Source organism: Marmota monax, unplaced genomic scaffold, assembly GCF_021218885.2.
Source record: "Marmota monax isolate L192 unplaced genomic scaffold, Marmota_monax_Labrador192_F-V1.1 WCK01_AAM20220418_F8-fsc00072, whole genome shotgun sequence".
NCBI classification, from domain to species: domain Eukaryota; kingdom Metazoa; phylum Chordata; class Mammalia; order Rodentia; family Sciuridae; genus Marmota; species Marmota monax.
The window spans coordinates 9,290,995-9,309,469 of record NW_026692356.1 but is presented as its reverse complement, the minus strand read 5'-3'; the positions used below and the strand labels follow the sequence as shown (position 1 = coordinate 9,309,469).

Here is an 18,475-nt window from a genome sequence, read left to right as displayed (position 1 = left end):
TTGAGCATTTGCCACCTATCAGATAGTCATGCAGGCACTAGCAATTCACTGAAAAATATAAGATTCTTATTCTAGTGACGGAAGACAAATACATAAGTAAATGTGGAGCATTTTAGTGATAAGTAGTGTAGGGAAGATAGAAGAGAGCAACATGAGAGGGAGGTGGCAACCCTGTTTTATATTGCATGAAAAGAGCATTTCTCTGAGAAATAACATCTGAATGTCAAGGAGAAGCCGTCATTTTGAAGTTTGTAGCGGGAGCCTTTAAGAAAGGAATAGATCATTTAAGGGCCCAAAGGACAGAAATGAATTTGCAACATATAAGGAAGAAAAAAGCCTAGTGTGGGAAAGTGCAGGGAATAAGAGAGAGGCTCATGTAAGATAATGAGAGATGGATGGGGAGTAGGCAAGGGAAGATCTTGTAGGCCACAGTTAGAATGAAGCCCCGAGTGGATTGGCCTGTTCCTCTGTGGTGAAGCCAGGCAGCTCAGTAATGCAGCGGATCCAGAAGAAGCAGGAGAGCTCACAGAAGATTGCTCTTCTCTGGGGAAGGATAGTGAATCCTGGAATGAGCCCCAAAAGAAACGTGACTGGCTATACCAGATGAACCAGTCATCCTTGGTCATGTATAAGGAGGGAACATTATTTGCCAGAAATGTCCACGTGTTTGCTGTTTTTCTGATTTGAGTTTCATTTTGTTAACTGGTTTCTCCATGACATCAAGGCAAGGGGCAAGAAACTTTATGATAGGACTCAGGTGGACAAATGTTGAATAATGTTCTTATATGCAAGTCTAGACATATGAATCATCTGCCTGTTTACATGGATATAGACGAGGAACAGGAGATATGTCTTAGCTCAGGCTGCCATAATGAAGTACCACAGAATAGGTGACTTAATCAATAGACATTTGTTTTATGTTCTTGGTTGGAAGTCTAAGAATAAGGTGGCGGTATAGTCCATTCCTGATGAGGAACCAGCTTTCTGGCTTGCAGACAGTCACCTCCTCTTTGTGTCTTAACATGCAAGGAGTTAGAGCCTGGTGAAATCTCCTCTTATAAAGACAATAATCCTTTTGGATGAGGGCCCCAACCTTATAACCTCATTAACCCTAATTGCTTCTTTACACCAAACAGTCACATTTGGGGTTTGAGTTTCAATTTACAAGTTTCAGAGGGACATACAGTTTAGTCTGTAGTAATATGATAATTGATTTTTGTTTCATTCATGTATATCTTCCTGCTTTTCTGAAATAATGTGTTTCTTAAAGTATCTGTTGCATTAAAAAGAGTTGATGCCTGGACACTAGCTCCTCTCACTCTGGGTCAGCACAGTGTGCTTGGTTGTGGGAATTGGTGATGCAGGGAGTTTGGGCGTGTACATGTATAGATTTTGGATTAGTTTATGGTAGACTTAGTTTGACCTCTGTTGATTTAGCTTTGTCATCTTGGTGACTTGGAGGCTGCTTTGATTTCTTGTGTCTGTAATCATATTAGTCACAATAGCACCTTTCCTTTAGAAGCTTAAACACTTTTAAACCAGCATTACTTTACAAGACATGGGCAGCAATGGAACTGTTTAGAAAGATGAGGACATTAGGTTTATCAACAAGGTTGTATTATGAGAAAGGGACTCTCATTGCTGGGAGCAGAGTTTATAGTTGTTTTCCCCTGGTTCTTACTGCTTCTTTGATTGTCTCTTAAGGTCACAGCTAGTGCTCTTGTTGCCTAAAGGGCATGTCCTGGTCTCACTCTCCTTTTGATGTTCCACATAGAAGCAACGCACCTTTTTTAGAACTGTGTGTCCCCGAGAGTATGTTTGTCAGCTATAGAGATGATCTAAATTATTTTCTTTCCATCTTTGTCTCAAACGGTAATAGATACTTTCTTTTTAGAAATGATAAAGAGTTTAAATACATCTGAGAAAAAATAAGATACAAATTATGACTTAAATTTGAAAGTCTCTAAATCTGATTTTGTTCCCCATTAGGATTCATTACAACATTTTCTATTGCCTGTATCTTCAGGAGAATTCCTGTACTCAGGCCACCAAAGTTCAAGAGGAACCATCTGTGTGGCCAGGGTATGTATATATTATGAATGTTTGTGTGTGGTTTTTCTTCTGTTTGTGACTCTTTCTCATACACACATAAGGAAAATTGTTTGCTTTAACAGCTTTATTGAGGCATAATTTACATTATGTAAATTTCTGCCTTTGTAAGAGTGTATTCAGTGATTTTAAAGATTTACTGAGTTGTTTAACCAGCCTCACAATCTAGGGTATTTTTGTCCCTCTAAGAGGAGGCCTGAGTCAACTTTCATTTATGCAGTTTGCCTATTTTAGGTTGTCTGATTTCTGTTCTTTAATGATTATAGAAAGAAGACCATCCAGCTTACACATGAGCAACAACTGATTCTAAACCATAAGATGGAGCCTCTACAGGTGGTAAAAATTATGGCATTTGCAGGTAAGGAGCTCATCTTAGTTTCTGGAATAGAGCATCAGGTTCACAATGTCATTGTTTCCTGCCTGTTACCACTACATCTCTTTATTGCTACCTGCCAGAGCATCTGTACCGTGATTTTTTTTTTTTTTTGGTGGTGCTGAGCAAGGAACCCAGGGCCTCATGCTAGGGAAGCCCCCTAGCACTCAGCCACATTCCCAGCTCTATACCTTTATCTTTTATCAGATTACCTTGGTCAAATAATCTCAAAAGTGATTGTCCAAGGACTCCTTGTTTTCTCTTATTACTCCAGGGAACATCCACACTGGAATTCCTATTTGGACAAGTAGCACATAGGAATTCGTTTTTGGGGTCTATCACTGGGATTGATTGAGCCAGTCATTTATCATTGCACATGTACAGTCACCATTTGCTTTTGGCAGAGGCAGGACATGTTAATCTGCTCAAAGGGTTTCAGTAGCTCCCTGATTTTGCAGGGTATTTTCTAAAGGGCCCTCCCTCCATGTGGTTCTAGCTATTTTCCTAAATATGTTGTCACTGTGGGTCCCTCAGATCAGCTGAGCTGATCTCCTTACAGTCTCTCAGGTACTTGGTTAGTCTTTTGTTTGAAACTTTGTGCTATTTTCTTTATCTGTAATCCCTTCCTTCTACTATTCTTCCTGACTGTTCTGCTAACAACAATTTATTAAATGCCTTTAGTGTGCCTGCAGATTGCTTGTCCTAGCAACATTCTATAAGGTTGGTTAGTTATTCTTACTTTATGGATAAAGTAATTAAAGCTCATATTTGTTCCAGGTCAAATAAGCAAGTCAATGATAGAGCCAGAATGCAAAGCTTTAGAGAAGCTTCTCTTTGGAGAAAGAAATGTCTTCTTCCCTTTCCTCTCTCTTCCCTGCTTTTTCTCCTCTTCCTCCCTTGCCCCCCACCCTACTTTTCTCCGTCGTCTTTGCCATGCTCTGTTAACTTGCACCATCTGTTTCTTCTTGATTAAGCCTTATTCAAGAGTTTGAGCTCTAAATATACATTTGCTGAACTCTAACTAATCTTCTTTTAATTACTTGGTCCCTGAATATTGTATAGTAACAATAGCCAACTCAGGTGTGTTTATCAGTATTCCACATGACTTCATCAGTCTTCAGAACAGTCCTGTTAAGTAGAGTAAGAAGTACCATTTTTGTTCTTTGACAGGTGAGTTTTTTTGTTGTTTCTAACCCATATTCTTTTTCAATATACTGTGTTATCAATATCCTCTGATTTTGTTGTCACTTATTTCACCTTGTATTGGTATGTTATTCCCAACTAGATTGTAGCATATGTTTTTTAATATCTCATATTGCTTAGCATGCAGCTGAATATAGAGTAGATGCTCAATAAATACTTATTAAATTAAAGGTAGATGAAATAACTGAATAATTGAAAGAATCATGGAGAGGTGAAATAGACAAGAGAGTTCAGAATAGATCAGAAGAATCCTTGAGTCCCATTTACATATTCTTCTTTAGAGGTTTAAATGGCAGTTAGGTTGGCCATAGCTGCCCTTTACTGAGTTCCTGCTGCTGGGTAGTTGATGATTAATTTTGCCCTTATAAATGTCACAGTTCAGTGTCCCCACATATTGCTAAGGAGCAAACTGAAGCTCCAGCAAGATCTGCTGGAGACAAAATCCCAGCCCACCTTAATCTGACTTAAAATTTGCTGCTCTCTTCGTGGCACCACTTTTATCAGTATTGAAAACGTGTCCCTGTCTTGGTCTCAAGCCTGAGGTGGGATAAGTCTGAACAAGACCTTATGGGCATCCTTTGGCATGTTTTCCCTGGTCAGAGGGTCACATCCTCTCCTCTTGGCTTCCACAGGCACTGGGAAGACCTCTACCCTGGTCAAGTACGCTGAGAAGTGGTCTGAGAGCAGGTTTCTGTATGTAACGTTCAACAAGAGCATCGCAAAGCAGGCTGAGCTCGTTTTTCCCAGCAATGTCATCTGTAAAACCTTTCATTCCATGGCCTATGGACACGTTGGGCGGAAGTGAGCATTGCCAGGGATGGTGTCATTGTCAGTTCTTTTGCTCTTTTCGCATGATGATTATTAATCACATATGAACGTGCCCCATAACTCTTAAGAAAATGTAATGCTGTTATCTCTGTTTGCAGGGAGGAGATAGATAGCTCTACTGATATGTACTTTTATCCTGTAAAATAATTTACATATAGCAGTACCTTATTGAGGGTGCATTCATTTTTCTGAAACTGAAGCATAGGAAGTCAAAATGTCTTGTTTAAAATTCAGGCTATCCTATATCCTGATTAGTTTTTGGCTTTCCTTAAAAATGTGGGTGGAGAGAAGGCTCAGCTGAGGTTTCATGGACATGAAGGTTTCAAGAAGCTTTGAGTCCTTTTGGGAGTCACTTAAGAGTATAGACCATACCTTGTGATGATGGTATTTCTGTGAACTGATCCTCTTCTAGGTTGTGGTATGTGATTTCCTAAAAGCCTGGTGTAAGCCCTTTCAAATCAGACATGGATCTTGCAGAACTCCTATAGCTTTTAAACATTCTGTCTCACCTGTATATAACACCTGGAGTGACTTTCTGGTGTCTCTGGAAATAATGGGGGAGACAGGGAGACACTCAGCACATTTGCAATAAAGCCAATTGCTATTCATTTGGGATGTGCATTACAGGTACCAGCTGAAGAAGAAGTTGAATCTCTTTAAGTTAACACCCTTTATGGTTAATTCCGTCCTTGCTGAAGGGAAAGGTGGATTCATAAGGGCCAAGCTAGTGTGTAAGACTTTAGAAAACTTCTTTGCTTCGGCTGATGAAGAGCTGACAATTGATCATGTGCCTATTTGGTGTAAGAACAGCCAAGGACAGAGAGTCATGGTTGAACAGAGTGAGAAGCTGGTAAGTATCTAAATGTCTTAAACATTAACAATCCGATATGGTTTCTGTTTTTTTACTTCTTTAGAACTGCTCATAGGAAGTTGAAGATAAGCAGGTAAGTCTGTGGGCCTTTCCTGACACCTGTGAATTGTATGGTATTCATAGACATCTCACTTAATCCTTGTAGTAGTCCTCCCTTTTAACAGATGAGAACAGGTATTGTGTGACCTCCCACAGTTTATAAGAGCTGGTTGTGAGATGTTCTGGACCCAGAATCTGATCTTTATATATAGATTTACTAGTGGAAAAATCTATATCTTCTGTGACGCTATCATGTCTTTTCAATTGTTCGTCATTTAAAAAAAAATTTATTAATTTTTTGGTACTGGGGATTGAACCCAGGGCACTTTATCACTAAGCTGCATCCCTAGACCTTTTTAATTTTTATTTTGAGATAGGGTCTAAATTGCTGAGGTTGGCCTCTTACTGGGCTTATAAGTGTGGACCACTGTGCCTGGCCTTTGCATCCTTTTTTGAATTAAAGTGTCAGTCATAAATTTAGAAAAACATTTGGACTATTTTGTTGTTTCAGCTGTTGTGATCTCTAATCTTTTCTCTGCCATGCCTGGATGGCTTTAACTTACCACTCATTTCTGTCCTCTAGACCCTTCCTGAAGTTCAAACATTACTGTGGGATCCTAGGAGTTTAAGGAGGTGCCTGGCCTCTCTGTTTTGTGATGATGCCTTTGCTCCACTAAGTGAAAATGTGATTTTAGTCTTTTCTGGGCCCTTAAACTTTGGTTTACTATATCACGTGCTTTCTAGAATGGTGTCCTTGAAGCAAGCCGACTCTGGGACAACATGCGGAAGCTAGGGGAATGCAAAGAAGAGGCTTACCAAATGACTCATGATGGTAGGCAAGTGTCCAGACATTGGTGTCTTATAAATACAACTGCTTCCCTTGTGAGTTATAACTCTTGCTCCCTTCTTTCAGGCTATTTGAAACTCTGGCAGCTGAGCAAGCCTTTGCTTGCCTCTTTTGACGCCATCTTTGTGGATGAGGCCCAGGACTGTACCCCAGGTGATAAACTATTCAGGACATCAGTAGTCTCAAATACGTAGAAACAGCATCATGATTATGTAAGAGGACATATGTGTGGAATAAGTTGATTATTCTTATTTGTGATAAAGAAGAGGAACAAATACTAGTCATTCAGAAATCCCTTTTATTTGACTTAGGAGTTCAACAGTTGTCTTGTTTCCCTTACCCAGAACAGGTTTATCTTTCTATGTTTTGCTGAAATTGTTCTTAAAGTGGTAACTGAGTAGGGCATCAGATGATATGATAGGGACTTAAATTTATGCTAAGTAGGAAAAGGTGGGCAATTTAGAGTGAAATTTGTTTTGTGTTGTATATTTCTCTTTTTTATGTTTTTTTTTTTTTTTTTTTTTTTTAGTTGTAGTTGGACACAATGTCTTTGTTTTTATTTATTTATTTTTTTATATGGTGCTGAGGATCCAACCCAGGGCCTTGCACGCACTAGGTGAGCACTCTACTGCTGAGCCCCAGCCCCTTGTGTTGTAGATTTCTAAAGTGGCTACCAGAGAATAGACAGTATTATGAACATGATTTTTAGGTAATTTTGGGGTGTTATTAAAGACTGAGGATAATTTATCTCATTTTATATTTCTCTCTTATATTTCTTAGACTCTATAGTTCACTTAGGACTAAAAGTAATCTGCATTCCAAGGACCAGGAAATATTCTTTTTTCCATTACAGAATTATTTTTTTGATTGAATGCCTGTTCTGCAGGAAAAGACAACTTTGTTATCCATTGTTGGCTGGCTTATTTTTGTGAAAGCATTCTTATGCTTTTCTTTCTTACATACAGTTTCTTTTTGCTATGTATGTTGAACTCCTTAAGATTTCTCACTATTTGCTTTATTGGTTTCAGCTATCATGAATATAGTTCTATCTCAGCCATGTGGGAAGATCTTTGTAGGGGACCCACACCAACAGATCTATACCTTCCGTGGTGCAGTCAATGCTCTGTTCACAGTTCCCCACACACACGTCTTCTATCTCACACAGGTAAGAGCTCTGTCTGCTTCTGAGTCCCCAGGAGCATATAAGCAAGCATTGTATTTATCCTCCTAGTTTTTTATGTGCCAGGCACTGTGCAGGTAATACGCTAGGTTCACAGTACATAGCCTGTCCTTACTGCTAAGCAGTAGTTCTCAAAGCGAGGTTCTCGGGAGGTCAGCAGAGTCAAAACTTTTCATAATAGTTATTTGCCTTTTCTGCTTTGTTGACACTTTGTGCTAATGAATCAAGGCCTTGGCACCAAACTGGACTAGCAGTTACATTCTTTCAATACATTCAGAGTTAAAGAATATAAAAAAGCATTTCACTTAAGAATGACCTTCGTGATGAAGCAAGCCATAATGATTAAATTTCATGACCTGATGACCCTTGAGTACATGTCCTTAATATTCTGTGTGCCGACATGAGAAGTACATACAAAGCATTTCCACTAAAGATTGAAGCCCATTGGTGTCCTAGGAAAAATACTGTTTTAGTTGAGTTGTGGGCTAAACTTTTTTCTTGTATGGTTTTTTACTTGAAAGAATAACTGACAGACCATCTGTGGTTATTTGGAATTGAGTGTTTGGCATTTTCTCAAAGATGAGTGAGATGAGCAGTGACTTCAGGAAACTAGATAAGTGTGTGTTGCCAAAGATAAAATGCTTACTTTCAAGTAAAATTAAAATTTAGCAAACCATGCATCTGCCACAGTGAATATGACATACTCACAGTGTCTGCAATTATGCAAAAAGGTGATGAAATATTCTTACCTTTCCTATTAAGCATTTGTGTGAGGCTGAATTTGCTTCATAAACTTCAGCCAAGATAATGTATCACAACTGACTGAATGCAGATGTAAGTATGAAATGCTGGGTATTAAAAAGATTTGTAAAAGCTACTGTGCCCTCTTGTTAATATTTTTTTGAAAAATATACTTATGATTTTAAAAAGTATTCTTTACATTATCACGCAGTGCATTTTTATGATTTTTAAATGGATTCAAGTGTCTACTGTGGTATAGCTCACATAAATAAGTTCTTTGGAAGCCTAAGTATTTTGTGAAAATGTGAAGGGTCCTGAGACTAGCTGTTGAGAATCACTGCTTTTAATAAACTCTCTATCCCTAGAGGAGATGTGTGTCGTTTGTATTAAAGTGTAAACTCCACTGTTTTGTTATGTTATTGAGAGGTCTGTGGACTTCTCTGTGACTATTCTGTTGAGTTCCTATCTGCTGTAGTGATTTAGGGTGGCATTAGTTCAGAATAGTTTTGTTTTTAATTGACATTTTTTTTTTTTGGAACAATTTCAGATTTACAAACAACTTGAGATGATAGTACAGAAGGTTTTCATATACCCCGTCCTCAGTTTCCCCTACTTTTTTAAAAAATATTTTTTTAGTTTTAGGTGGACACAATATCTTTATTTTTTTATTTTTATTTTTTATGTGGTGCTGAGGATCAAACTCAGTACTTCATGTGTGCTAGGTGAGCACTCTACCACTTGAACCACAATTCCAGCCCCTCCCCCTCCCCTACTTTTTTTTTAAATTGATTTATTAAATATACGACAGTGGAATGCATTACAATTCTTATTACACATATAGAGCACAATTTTTCATATCTTTGTATATAAAGTGTGTTCATGCCAATTCATGTCTTTATATGTGTACTTTTTTTTTGCATTTTAATTCTTATTACACACATATACCACAATTTTTCATATCTCTGTTGTATATAAAGTATGTAGACACCCAGTTCGTGTCTTCATACATGTACTTTGGATAATGATGTCCATCACATTCCACCATCCTTGCTAATCCCCTGCCCACTCCCTTTCCCTCCCTCCCCTCTTCCCTATCTAAAGTTAATCTATTCCTCCCATGCTCCCCCTCCCTACCCCACTATGAATCAGCCTCCTTATATCAGAGAAAACGTTTGGCGTTTGTTTTTTTGGGATTGGCTAACTTCACTTAGCATTATCTTCTCCAACGCCATCCATTTACCTGCAATGCCATGATTTTATTCTCTTTTATTGCTGAGTAAAATTCTATTGTATACATATGCCACATTTTTTTTTATCCATTCATCCACCTCCCCTACAAATAATGAACAAGTATTGATACATCATTACAAAACTAAAGTCCATAGTTTATTCATATTGTTAGTTTTTGAGTAGTGTCTCTGGCTGGTCCAGGATCCCATATAGGGTAACACATTACATATAATTGTGTTTTATTTGGCTTTTCTTGGAAAAGACTGTGACAGTTTTTCAGACTTTCCTTGTTTTTGATGACCTTAATAATTTTGAGAAGTACTGGGCAGATATTTTTAATGTGCTCTGTACTGGAATTTGTTTTTAAATTTTTTGTTTTAATTAGTTATTCATGACAGTAGAATACATTTATGCACTTTGATATATCATACATAGATAGGATATAATTTCTCATTTTTCTGAGTGTACATGTTGTAGAATAATATTGGTCATGTAGTCACATATATACATAAAGTAATAATGTCTGTTTGGTTTTCTCTCTTATCCCCACATCCCCTCCCCTCCCCTCCCATCACTTCCCTCTATCTAATCTAAGGTAACACTAGTCTTCTCTAGTGCCCCCACCACCTTATTGTGAATTAGCATCCGCATATTAGAGAAAACATTAGGCCTTTGATTTTTTGAGATTGGCTTATTTCGCTTAGTATGATATTCTCCAACTCCATCTATTTACTGGGCAAATGCCATAATTTTATTCTTCTTTAAAGCTGAGAAATATTCCATTGAATATATATGTACCACATTTTCTTTATTCATTCTTCTACTGAAGGACACCTAGATTGGTTCCATAGTTTAGCTGTTGTGAATTGAGCTGCTATAAACATTGAAGTAGCTGCATTACTGTAGTATGCTAATTTTAAGTCCTTTGGGTATAAACTGAGTCGCGGGACAGGTGGGTCAAATGGTGGTTCCATTCCAGGTTTTCTGAGGAATCTCCATACTGCTTTCCATCGTGGTTGTATCAATTTGCAGTCCCACCAGCAACGTATGAGTGTACCTTTTTCCCCACATCCTTGCCAACATTTATTGTTGCCTGTATTCTCAATGATTGCCATTCTGACAGGGGTGAGATGAAATCTTAGTTTTGGTTTGCATTTCTCTAATTGCTAGAGATGTTGAACACTTTTTCATATATTTGTTGATCGATTGTATTTCTTCTTCTGTGAAGTGTCTGTTCACTTCCTTAGCGCATTTATTGATTGGGTTATTTGTTTTTTGATGTTAAGTGTTTTGAGTTCTTCAGATATCCTAGAGATGAATGCTTTATTGGAGGTGCATGTGGTAAAGATTTTCTTCTGATCCGTTGGCTTTTTCCTCACATTATTGATTGTTTCCTTTGCTAAGAAGCTTTTTAATTTGAATCCATTTCATTTTTGATTCTTGATTTTACTTCTTGTACTGGAATTTTTGAGGATTTTTTTTTCCTCATGGTTACACTAGGGTTCTAGTTTAGGGAGGAAGGCCACAGAGGTAAAAGTGACATTTTTATCACATGGTATCAAAGATTCACATTATCATTATGGGGTAGGACTGGATATTGACCTTGATCGTCTGGCCAGGGTTGTGTTTGTCAGGTTTCTCCAATGTAAAGCTGTTCTTCTCCCTGCTGCATGCTGGGGAAGGAAGTCCCTATACTGAGCCCACACTTGAGAACCAAGTATTGGAATATCTTTATAAACCATTTGGAATTGTGAAGGTACATCTTTGTTCCACATGTATATTGTTCTTCTCTTCTGGTAGCAAGGAAATGGTAAATAAAAGTGTTTGGAAAAGATTAATCTAGCAGAGGGGTAGAGAATCATTTGTCAGGGAGGAGATTGGAGGTAAGAGGCCAAATAGGTGAGACGTGAAGTATGTGAGTCCAGCAAAGCTAGTGGCAGGAATAAGAAAAGATAATATAGATAGGGTGATAAAGCATTGTCAAAATTTGGTTATGGGGGTAAGTGAGGAGAGAAATAGGTCATTTCAGGGTTTCAAGATAGAAAGTGCTATCATTAACACTTAGTGATTTTTTGATTGCCAGGCTCCTGTTTGGGTACAGATAGTTTTATTTATTGGGAATTTCCATACCCGCTTCCTATGTAGAATGAGTCAGGCCTTGGCAGTGATAGAAGTGAGCCCACATGCATTGAGGTGGGTTGCTAATTCCTTTTATTTTTCCAACAGAGTTTTAGATTTGGTGTGGAAATAGCTTATGTGGGAGCTACTATCTTGGATGTCTGCAAGAGAGTGAGGAAAAAGACTTTGGTTGGAGGAAACCATCAGAGTAAGGTTTTCAGTAGCTCTCCTTTTGTTAACAAAATTAGTTATCCTTTTTGTTTTGATTTGTCATTGAGTTTGTGCTCTTTCTTCAAAGGTGGCATTAGGGGTGATGCCAAGGGACAAGTGGCTCTGTTGTCTCGGACCAATGCTAATGTGTTTGATGAAGCTGTACGGGTGACTGAAGGAGAAGTACCTTCAAGGATACATTTGATTGGGGTAAGAGTAAATCTGTGTTGACTGCTTCATTCACAGAAACATTACAGAGAAACATAGCCAATGAAAATGTTCAACCTCATTAGACTGATAATGCAGGAAAGCATTTGGGTTTTTGACTCTTCACCAGGCTGCACTGAGACTCAAGTCTTTACTTCTGGCCACTCTGATTATGCTAGAAAATATTCCTAATAAGTGAAACCCCATAAAGACTGAGGATCTTTTCCTCTACTCTTTGAAAAATGAAGTTCTTCTTTAAATTTGACTGTGCAGTCAGGCTGCTGGCCACCTGTGGTTTTTCTGATTGTGTGTTGTCAATTAGTATGAGAACAGCTGAGCTGATAGCACCAGTTAACTCTGCAACACATGGGGTTCAACACCTGGGTTCTAGCTCTGGCTCTGTCACTGACCTGTGTGGCTTGGGGCAAGTCACAACTTCTGTGTGCCTCATTCTCTCCATCTCTAAGGTAAAAACAGTTCCTTTCCTTTACCTGTTTCACAGGGAAGTTAGGATTAAATGACATGTTTACAGCACTCTTAACTCTGAAGCAGAACTATAAGTTATTTATTTATGAAAAAAAATATTTTTCAGGGCCTACTATGCTAGACAGCCAATGAATAGTGAATGAAAATCAAATAGTGTTTTAATTTTTCTTTCTTTTTTAAATAAAAATGATACAATCATGTTATAGAAACTTTGGGACTAAAAGTAAGAATCATAAAATACAAGTATTTCATATAATAATTATGATTTTTGCTAATTATTTTTGTCTTTGTCCTTAATGTGTGTTTTTGCATAAATGGTGTGCGTAAAAATGCATACGATTTTTCACTCAACACATAGACTTATTTTCTTTCATTGCTGTTGTGATGGCTTTATAATATCCTGTAGAAGACACAGCGTAATCTAGCCACTTTCATTATTGTAAGAGAATAATATTTTTTGGAATCTCTATGCCAGGCATGATATAAAGTAAGTTGTTTTCATTCCCTCTCTTATCTCTATTCATTGCCTGTCTCATGTGTTATTGATCACATCTCTAGTTGTGAGGTATAATGTACATCATTTTATTTTAGTGTCCTTTTTATGTCAGTGTTTTACATGTCTCTCCTCAAAATATGAAAAGCCCTCGGAATGAGGAGCCCTTGTCTTATGCCTCCTGTGCCAGGCATGGTGTGCCACAAGTGCTGGAGCCAGGCCAGTGCTCAGCAGGTCCTCCTCAGGTAGAACAGTGTTAAGCCATGGCATAAGCAGGCCCTTCCTCCAAGAGCCAGCTTTTAGAATCATAGAATTATCTGGACCTGTAGGTATTCTCTGGTTCTTTCTCAAAACAAACAGTGGTGGTAAGTACTCAACCCTTTGGATTCAGTTATCATTTGTATTCTTCCTTGCAACCATTTCACATTCCTGGAGAATAGACTTAAATTGCCCTTTTATTGATGAGAAAACAACATGCGGCTATATTTTACCTTTCTTAAAAACACATGAAGAATTTGAGGTAGCAGGTACAACTTAAAATTTGATAATTCTGAGTTTCCAGGCCACATTATATCCCAATGCTTTGCAGTTATGAAGTTCCCCACTCACTGTGATGCTTTGGGTGCAATGTGAGATACATTTCCAAGAAACTACCTCATTTCAAAATCCCACACCCACATTTGCTTTATTTTGTTTTGTTAAGAAAACAAAATAAAACAAAAATCCCACCAAAAAACTTTTTCAGGGGATTAAATCATTTGGATTGGACAGAATCATTGATATTTGGATCCTTCTTCAGCCAGAGGAAGAACGGAAGAAACGTGAGTACCTACCTGGCTTTGGAGCAGTGGAAGGCAGCACTGGAGAGACAGGGATGGGGAAGGCACAGGTCAGTGTTGGACAGTGTTCTTGTCCTTCCTGAGAAGGGCAGCTAGTGTTGCTCTTTTCCCTTGAAGAGGGGGATGCCTGAGGCCTCCGGTTTTTAGAGGTACTGACAGACTTTTCCAGGACCACCTCTTGGTGGTCTCATTACTTGCCAGCATTGGTCCCAGAGGCTGTCTTCCCCGACATCGTTCTGTATGCCTGGGCAGCTTTACACATTAATATTCTGTGTGGGCCCCAGATGATGTGTTCTGGTATTTCTATGGTGCTTTCCTTTCCCTTTTCATGACGCTATCCCAGATCCCTGTGAAGTAGGTGAGGATCTAGAGTATAGGGCTCTGGATCCTCAGTTGGAGACGGAGAGGCTGCTGCACTGACTTGCCCAGGGACACACAGTGAGGTAGTGATGCAGTCAGGACTGGAACCTGGGTCTTCCACATCTCAGAGCACCCACTGTTGTGTTGGTTAGGAATGTGCAGCTAGAGTCAGGGGAGCCTGCACCTGCTGACTGTATGTGTTCTCCTCAGAAAACCTCGTCATTAAAGACAGATTCATCCGAAGGTGGGTACACAAAGAAGGCTTCAGTGGCTTCAAGAGGTATGTGACTGCTGCTGAGGACAAGGAGCTTGAAGCAAAGATCGCGGTGGTTGAAAAGTATAGCACCAGAATCCCAGAACTGGTGGAAAGGATAGGAAAGTGCCATATAGAAGACTGGGACTTTGCAGGTGAGGAAAGTACTTGGTTCTTGCCTCCCTTCAAGAGGAGGTGGGATGTTCTTCTTACCTGCATGAAATAGCTATGACCTTGGATGGCTGTTTATGAGAAAAGGGACAAGGCCCCAGGTTCAATTCCCGTCTCCACATAAAATAAATAAGTACTAAATAAGTAGAAAGGAGAGCCATAGGGCTCTTTATTGCTGTTCCGCTTCCAAGTCAGTAGAATGGGATTTTTTAGTCCTAGCTCCTCCATCTGTGATGTTAGGCAAACCAAGCAGCCTCTTCTGGGCCTCTGTCCTACCTGTGTAACATGTAAGGGTAGGGACAGTCACTCTGTGCTACAGATGTGATTCCTGAGGTACTTCTGGGACTCATTTTCTACTTTTCTTCTCAATCCCCTCCCTTCCCACTTTTTGGGCCCTAGTTTCCTCCTCCTCTTCCCACAGAGCTGCATGCAGAAAACAAACTTTTCTCTGTTCTTTTCCTTCAAAGTCCCCATCTAACTGAGCACTGTATTTTTGTTCTAGAGTACATTTTGGGCACTGTGCACAAAGCCAAAGGCTTGGAGTTCGATACCGTGCACGTTTTGGATGATTTTGTGAAAGTGCCTTGTGCCAGGCATAATCTTGCCCAGCTTCCTCACTTCAGAGTTGGTAAGGACATTGGTTGCTCTTGGGATACCCTTAGTTTAGTAGTTAGGAGATGACTGGATGGCTCCTTGTGACTGCCTTGGTTTTGATCGGGTGGTTGTAGCCTCCTGGTAGGTTTCTTCTATAAGAAGAGAAACACCTCCTACTTCTAAACTTTTGACTCTTAACACTATGGTTCTTAGAAAAATCAAACTGTAAACTGTCACAGGGCCTCCTGTCTTAGGGTTATGCTCACAGTGGCCCTGCAACACACATCTCTTCACCTTCACGTTGTCATCAGCAGCTATTAGGTGCCCCCGCTTCAGAAAAGCTTTTAAAGCTTTCCATTCACTTGCTTTCCAAGGTGTTTTTTCTTTCATTAATTCCCTTTCCTTTTATTTAAAAAAATCAGAAAATCATAAGAAGTTGAGCTAGCACTCTTTATCATTTGTCTACTTTTTAATAAATTTATACTCAAGGCTAGTTGTTAAACTCTAAACATTGGTACTTTGTTTGAATTTGAATCTTGGAATAAAAACATTTGAAGTGATGAAAATAAAAAACTGACATTCCTTCTCTGTAGCCATAAATCAGAACATAAATCAGAGTGGAAGAAGGGAGTAGGTACTGTTGAGAGAGATCATCTGCTTTTGGGGGGATGAGGGGGCAGATATTTATTTTGCTGCTACTATTTCTCCCCCTTCTGGTTTATATTTACATACTTTTTCCTTCCTTCCTTCCTTCTTTCCCTCCCTCCCTCCCTCCCTCCCTGAATTGAACTCAAAGGCATTCAACCCCAGAGCCACATCCCCAGCCCTATTTTGTATTTTATTTAGAGACAGGGTCTCACTGAGTTGCCTATCGCTTCACTTTTGCTGAGGCTGACTTCTCACCCTTCTGAGCCCCTGGGATTACAGGCATGTGCCACCATGCCTGGCCATACTTTTTTTTTGATGACTGCTTTTTTGAGATATAATCTCCATGCCACATAGTCCACCCATTTAAATTGTACAGTTCAGTGGCTTTCACTCTGTTTAAAGACCAGCTGCTCTGTTGTGCTCGGTATTGAGACTGAGATGAGAGGGATAAGCAGACTCACAAATGTGGTTTTTCTTTCCTGGTTGTCCTGTGCCAATGTAAGGTGTTTCCAGATTGGGCTGTCAGTACAGAGACAGCAAAAGGAAATGGAAAGAGCCCCGGCATTGGAGACTGTAGACTTGAATCTAGTTCTGGCTTCTTTTTTTATCACTTAACACCTGTAAAATGCAATTTCTCCATTCGCCTCACAGGTGTTGTGAGCAGAACTGGAATCAGTATCCATCTGGTTCATTGCAGATATTGAGTAATCAATCAGCATATTCCCAGCATTTACTGTAGCCGGGCTCAAAAAACCAGTATTTTGTACCACTAGTGTGCAAAGTTTCTGTTTGCTTTTGCAGTTGATATTTATAGGAAAATTCTGTAGCTGTATATAACAAATCTTGAGTGAATTGACTGGGTGGGTCGTGACTGAGGGGTTGAAAACTCTTAGATGGGAATACAAGTTTTCCTAAGCAAGCTTTTGAGTTGACTTTCCCCCCTTTCTTTAGAGTCATTTTCTGAGGATGAATGGAATTTACTCTATGTTGCAGTAACTCGTGCCAAGAAACGTCTCATAATGACCAAATCACTGGAAAACATTTTGACTTTGGCTGGGGTAAGAGGAATGCAAAACGTTTGGACTTTATTTGGTTCGAATGAGAGTTCCACCTGTAGGCCTTTGCACAAGGGCTTTGGATCAGGATGTCAAACGAGAAGGAAAGGTTTCTTCAGTGTACAGAGGCCAGTCATTAGAGCAAGAGGTGTTCAAACCATTAACAAAAGTGTGTTTCCTTTCCAGATTCTTTCCCAGTTCAATTTTAAAAGGTCTATTTAAAATGTCAACTGTTTTCATGTGTTTCTTAATTTATTTTTTGCTCAGTCGTCAACACTGTTAGGAGAAAAATCAGCAAGAATGTTTTCTGCATCTAAACTTCTACCTCCCATTCCCTGTTCCTTTTGAAATATCAGCTGCTGCTGCCACCTGTAGAGTTTCCAGAAGGGATTAGTCCTTCCAGGAGGAATTAAGCATGCAGGTACCTGACCTAAGTCACAGGCTGAGATGCAGAAAAGCGAGCTCATTCACACACACACACCTCTCTTTACTCCCCATAAACAACTCTGTCCCTACTCTCCTTTCTTGTTTCTATCATTCCTGCCTTTTGCAGTCAGGAGTATGAATGATTGCATCTTTTCAACCTTGTTGGAATAGTCAACAAATCTGAGCTAACGGTAATTGCTTAGTCCATCTTTCCCTGAACCAAAGATACTCAAGCCTGAAATCCAAACTTTAGCCATAAAACTTAATAGAAATACTGTTTTTTTTTTTGTTTTTTTTTTTTTAGTGGTCTTCGTAACATAAGATTTTGTACAACAGGATGCTTTATTCAAAGAGCTATATTGTGCTTTCTCAAGGAGGTGAGACAGGTGGAGCTGTAGTGTCTAAACATTGCTACTAATGACTGGATTATACAGTAAACAGTATAGTGAGTGATGTTCAAAGTCTCAAGAGTTGTCAGTGGTGGTAAAACAACTTTGATAGTCATACTTTGAATATTTTTAATAACATTTCCCTTATTTTATTGGTATGTTATTATTGTGCATAATGGTGGGATCTTGTTACATATATTCATACATGCACACATTATAACAATATCATCTAGCCAATATCAGCCAATATTCTTTCCCAATATTTCCCCTTTCATTTCTCTCCTCCCTCCCCTGACCCCTTCCCTTTTCTCCACTGATCTCTCTTTGATTTTCATGAGATCCGCCCCCAACTTTCTTCTCCTTTTTTCCTGTTAGCTTCCACATATGAGAGAAAACTTTTAGGATCCTTGATCTTTTGAGTCACTTAACAAGATTGTCAGGTTCCATCCATTTTCCTTCAAATAACATTTATTTCATTCAAATAACATTATTTCATTCTTCTTTATGGCAGAATAAAACTCCATTGTGTATATATACCACATTTTATTTATCTATTCTTCCATTGACAGAAACCTAGACTTTTCTATAGTTTGGCTATTATGTGTGTATTCCTGTAGTATGATGACTTTAATTCTTCAGGGTAAATATGAGAAATGGGACAGCTGGGTCATATAGTGGTTCCATACCTAGTCTTTTGAGAAAAATTCATCCTGATTTTCTTAGTGATTGTACTAATTTACAATCCCACCAACAGTGTAAACGTGTTTTTTTCTCCACATTCTCTCCAGCGTTTATTATTATTTGT

General features: G+C 38.9%; 1 protein-coding gene across 4 annotated transcripts in view; it reads left to right on the top strand.

Annotated features, from left to right (window-relative positions):
• The window catches only part of Fbh1 (F-box DNA helicase 1), a 49,424-nt gene that overhangs the window by 21,046 nt on the left and 9,903 nt on the right, over positions 1–18,475 (top strand). For all 4 annotated transcript variants that reach the window (XM_046442395.2, XM_046442396.2, XM_046442397.2 and 1 more), the window contains 13 exons: positions 1,990–2,082; positions 2,376–2,467; positions 4,318–4,486; positions 5,141–5,363; positions 6,168–6,255; positions 6,337–6,423; positions 7,299–7,435; positions 11,648–11,747; positions 11,838–11,959; positions 13,681–13,756; positions 14,345–14,542; positions 15,061–15,186; positions 16,752–16,858. In XM_046442395.2, coding sequence (XP_046298351.1) covers positions 1,990–2,082; positions 2,376–2,467; positions 4,318–4,486; positions 5,141–5,363; positions 6,168–6,255; positions 6,337–6,423; positions 7,299–7,435; positions 11,648–11,747; positions 11,838–11,959; positions 13,681–13,756; positions 14,345–14,542; positions 15,061–15,186; positions 16,752–16,858 — 1,618 coding nt within the window. The remainder of the gene's footprint in view (positions 1–1,989; positions 2,083–2,375; positions 2,468–4,317; positions 4,487–5,140; positions 5,364–6,167; positions 6,256–6,336; positions 6,424–7,298; positions 7,436–11,647; positions 11,748–11,837; positions 11,960–13,680; positions 13,757–14,344; positions 14,543–15,060; positions 15,187–16,751; positions 16,859–18,475) is intronic.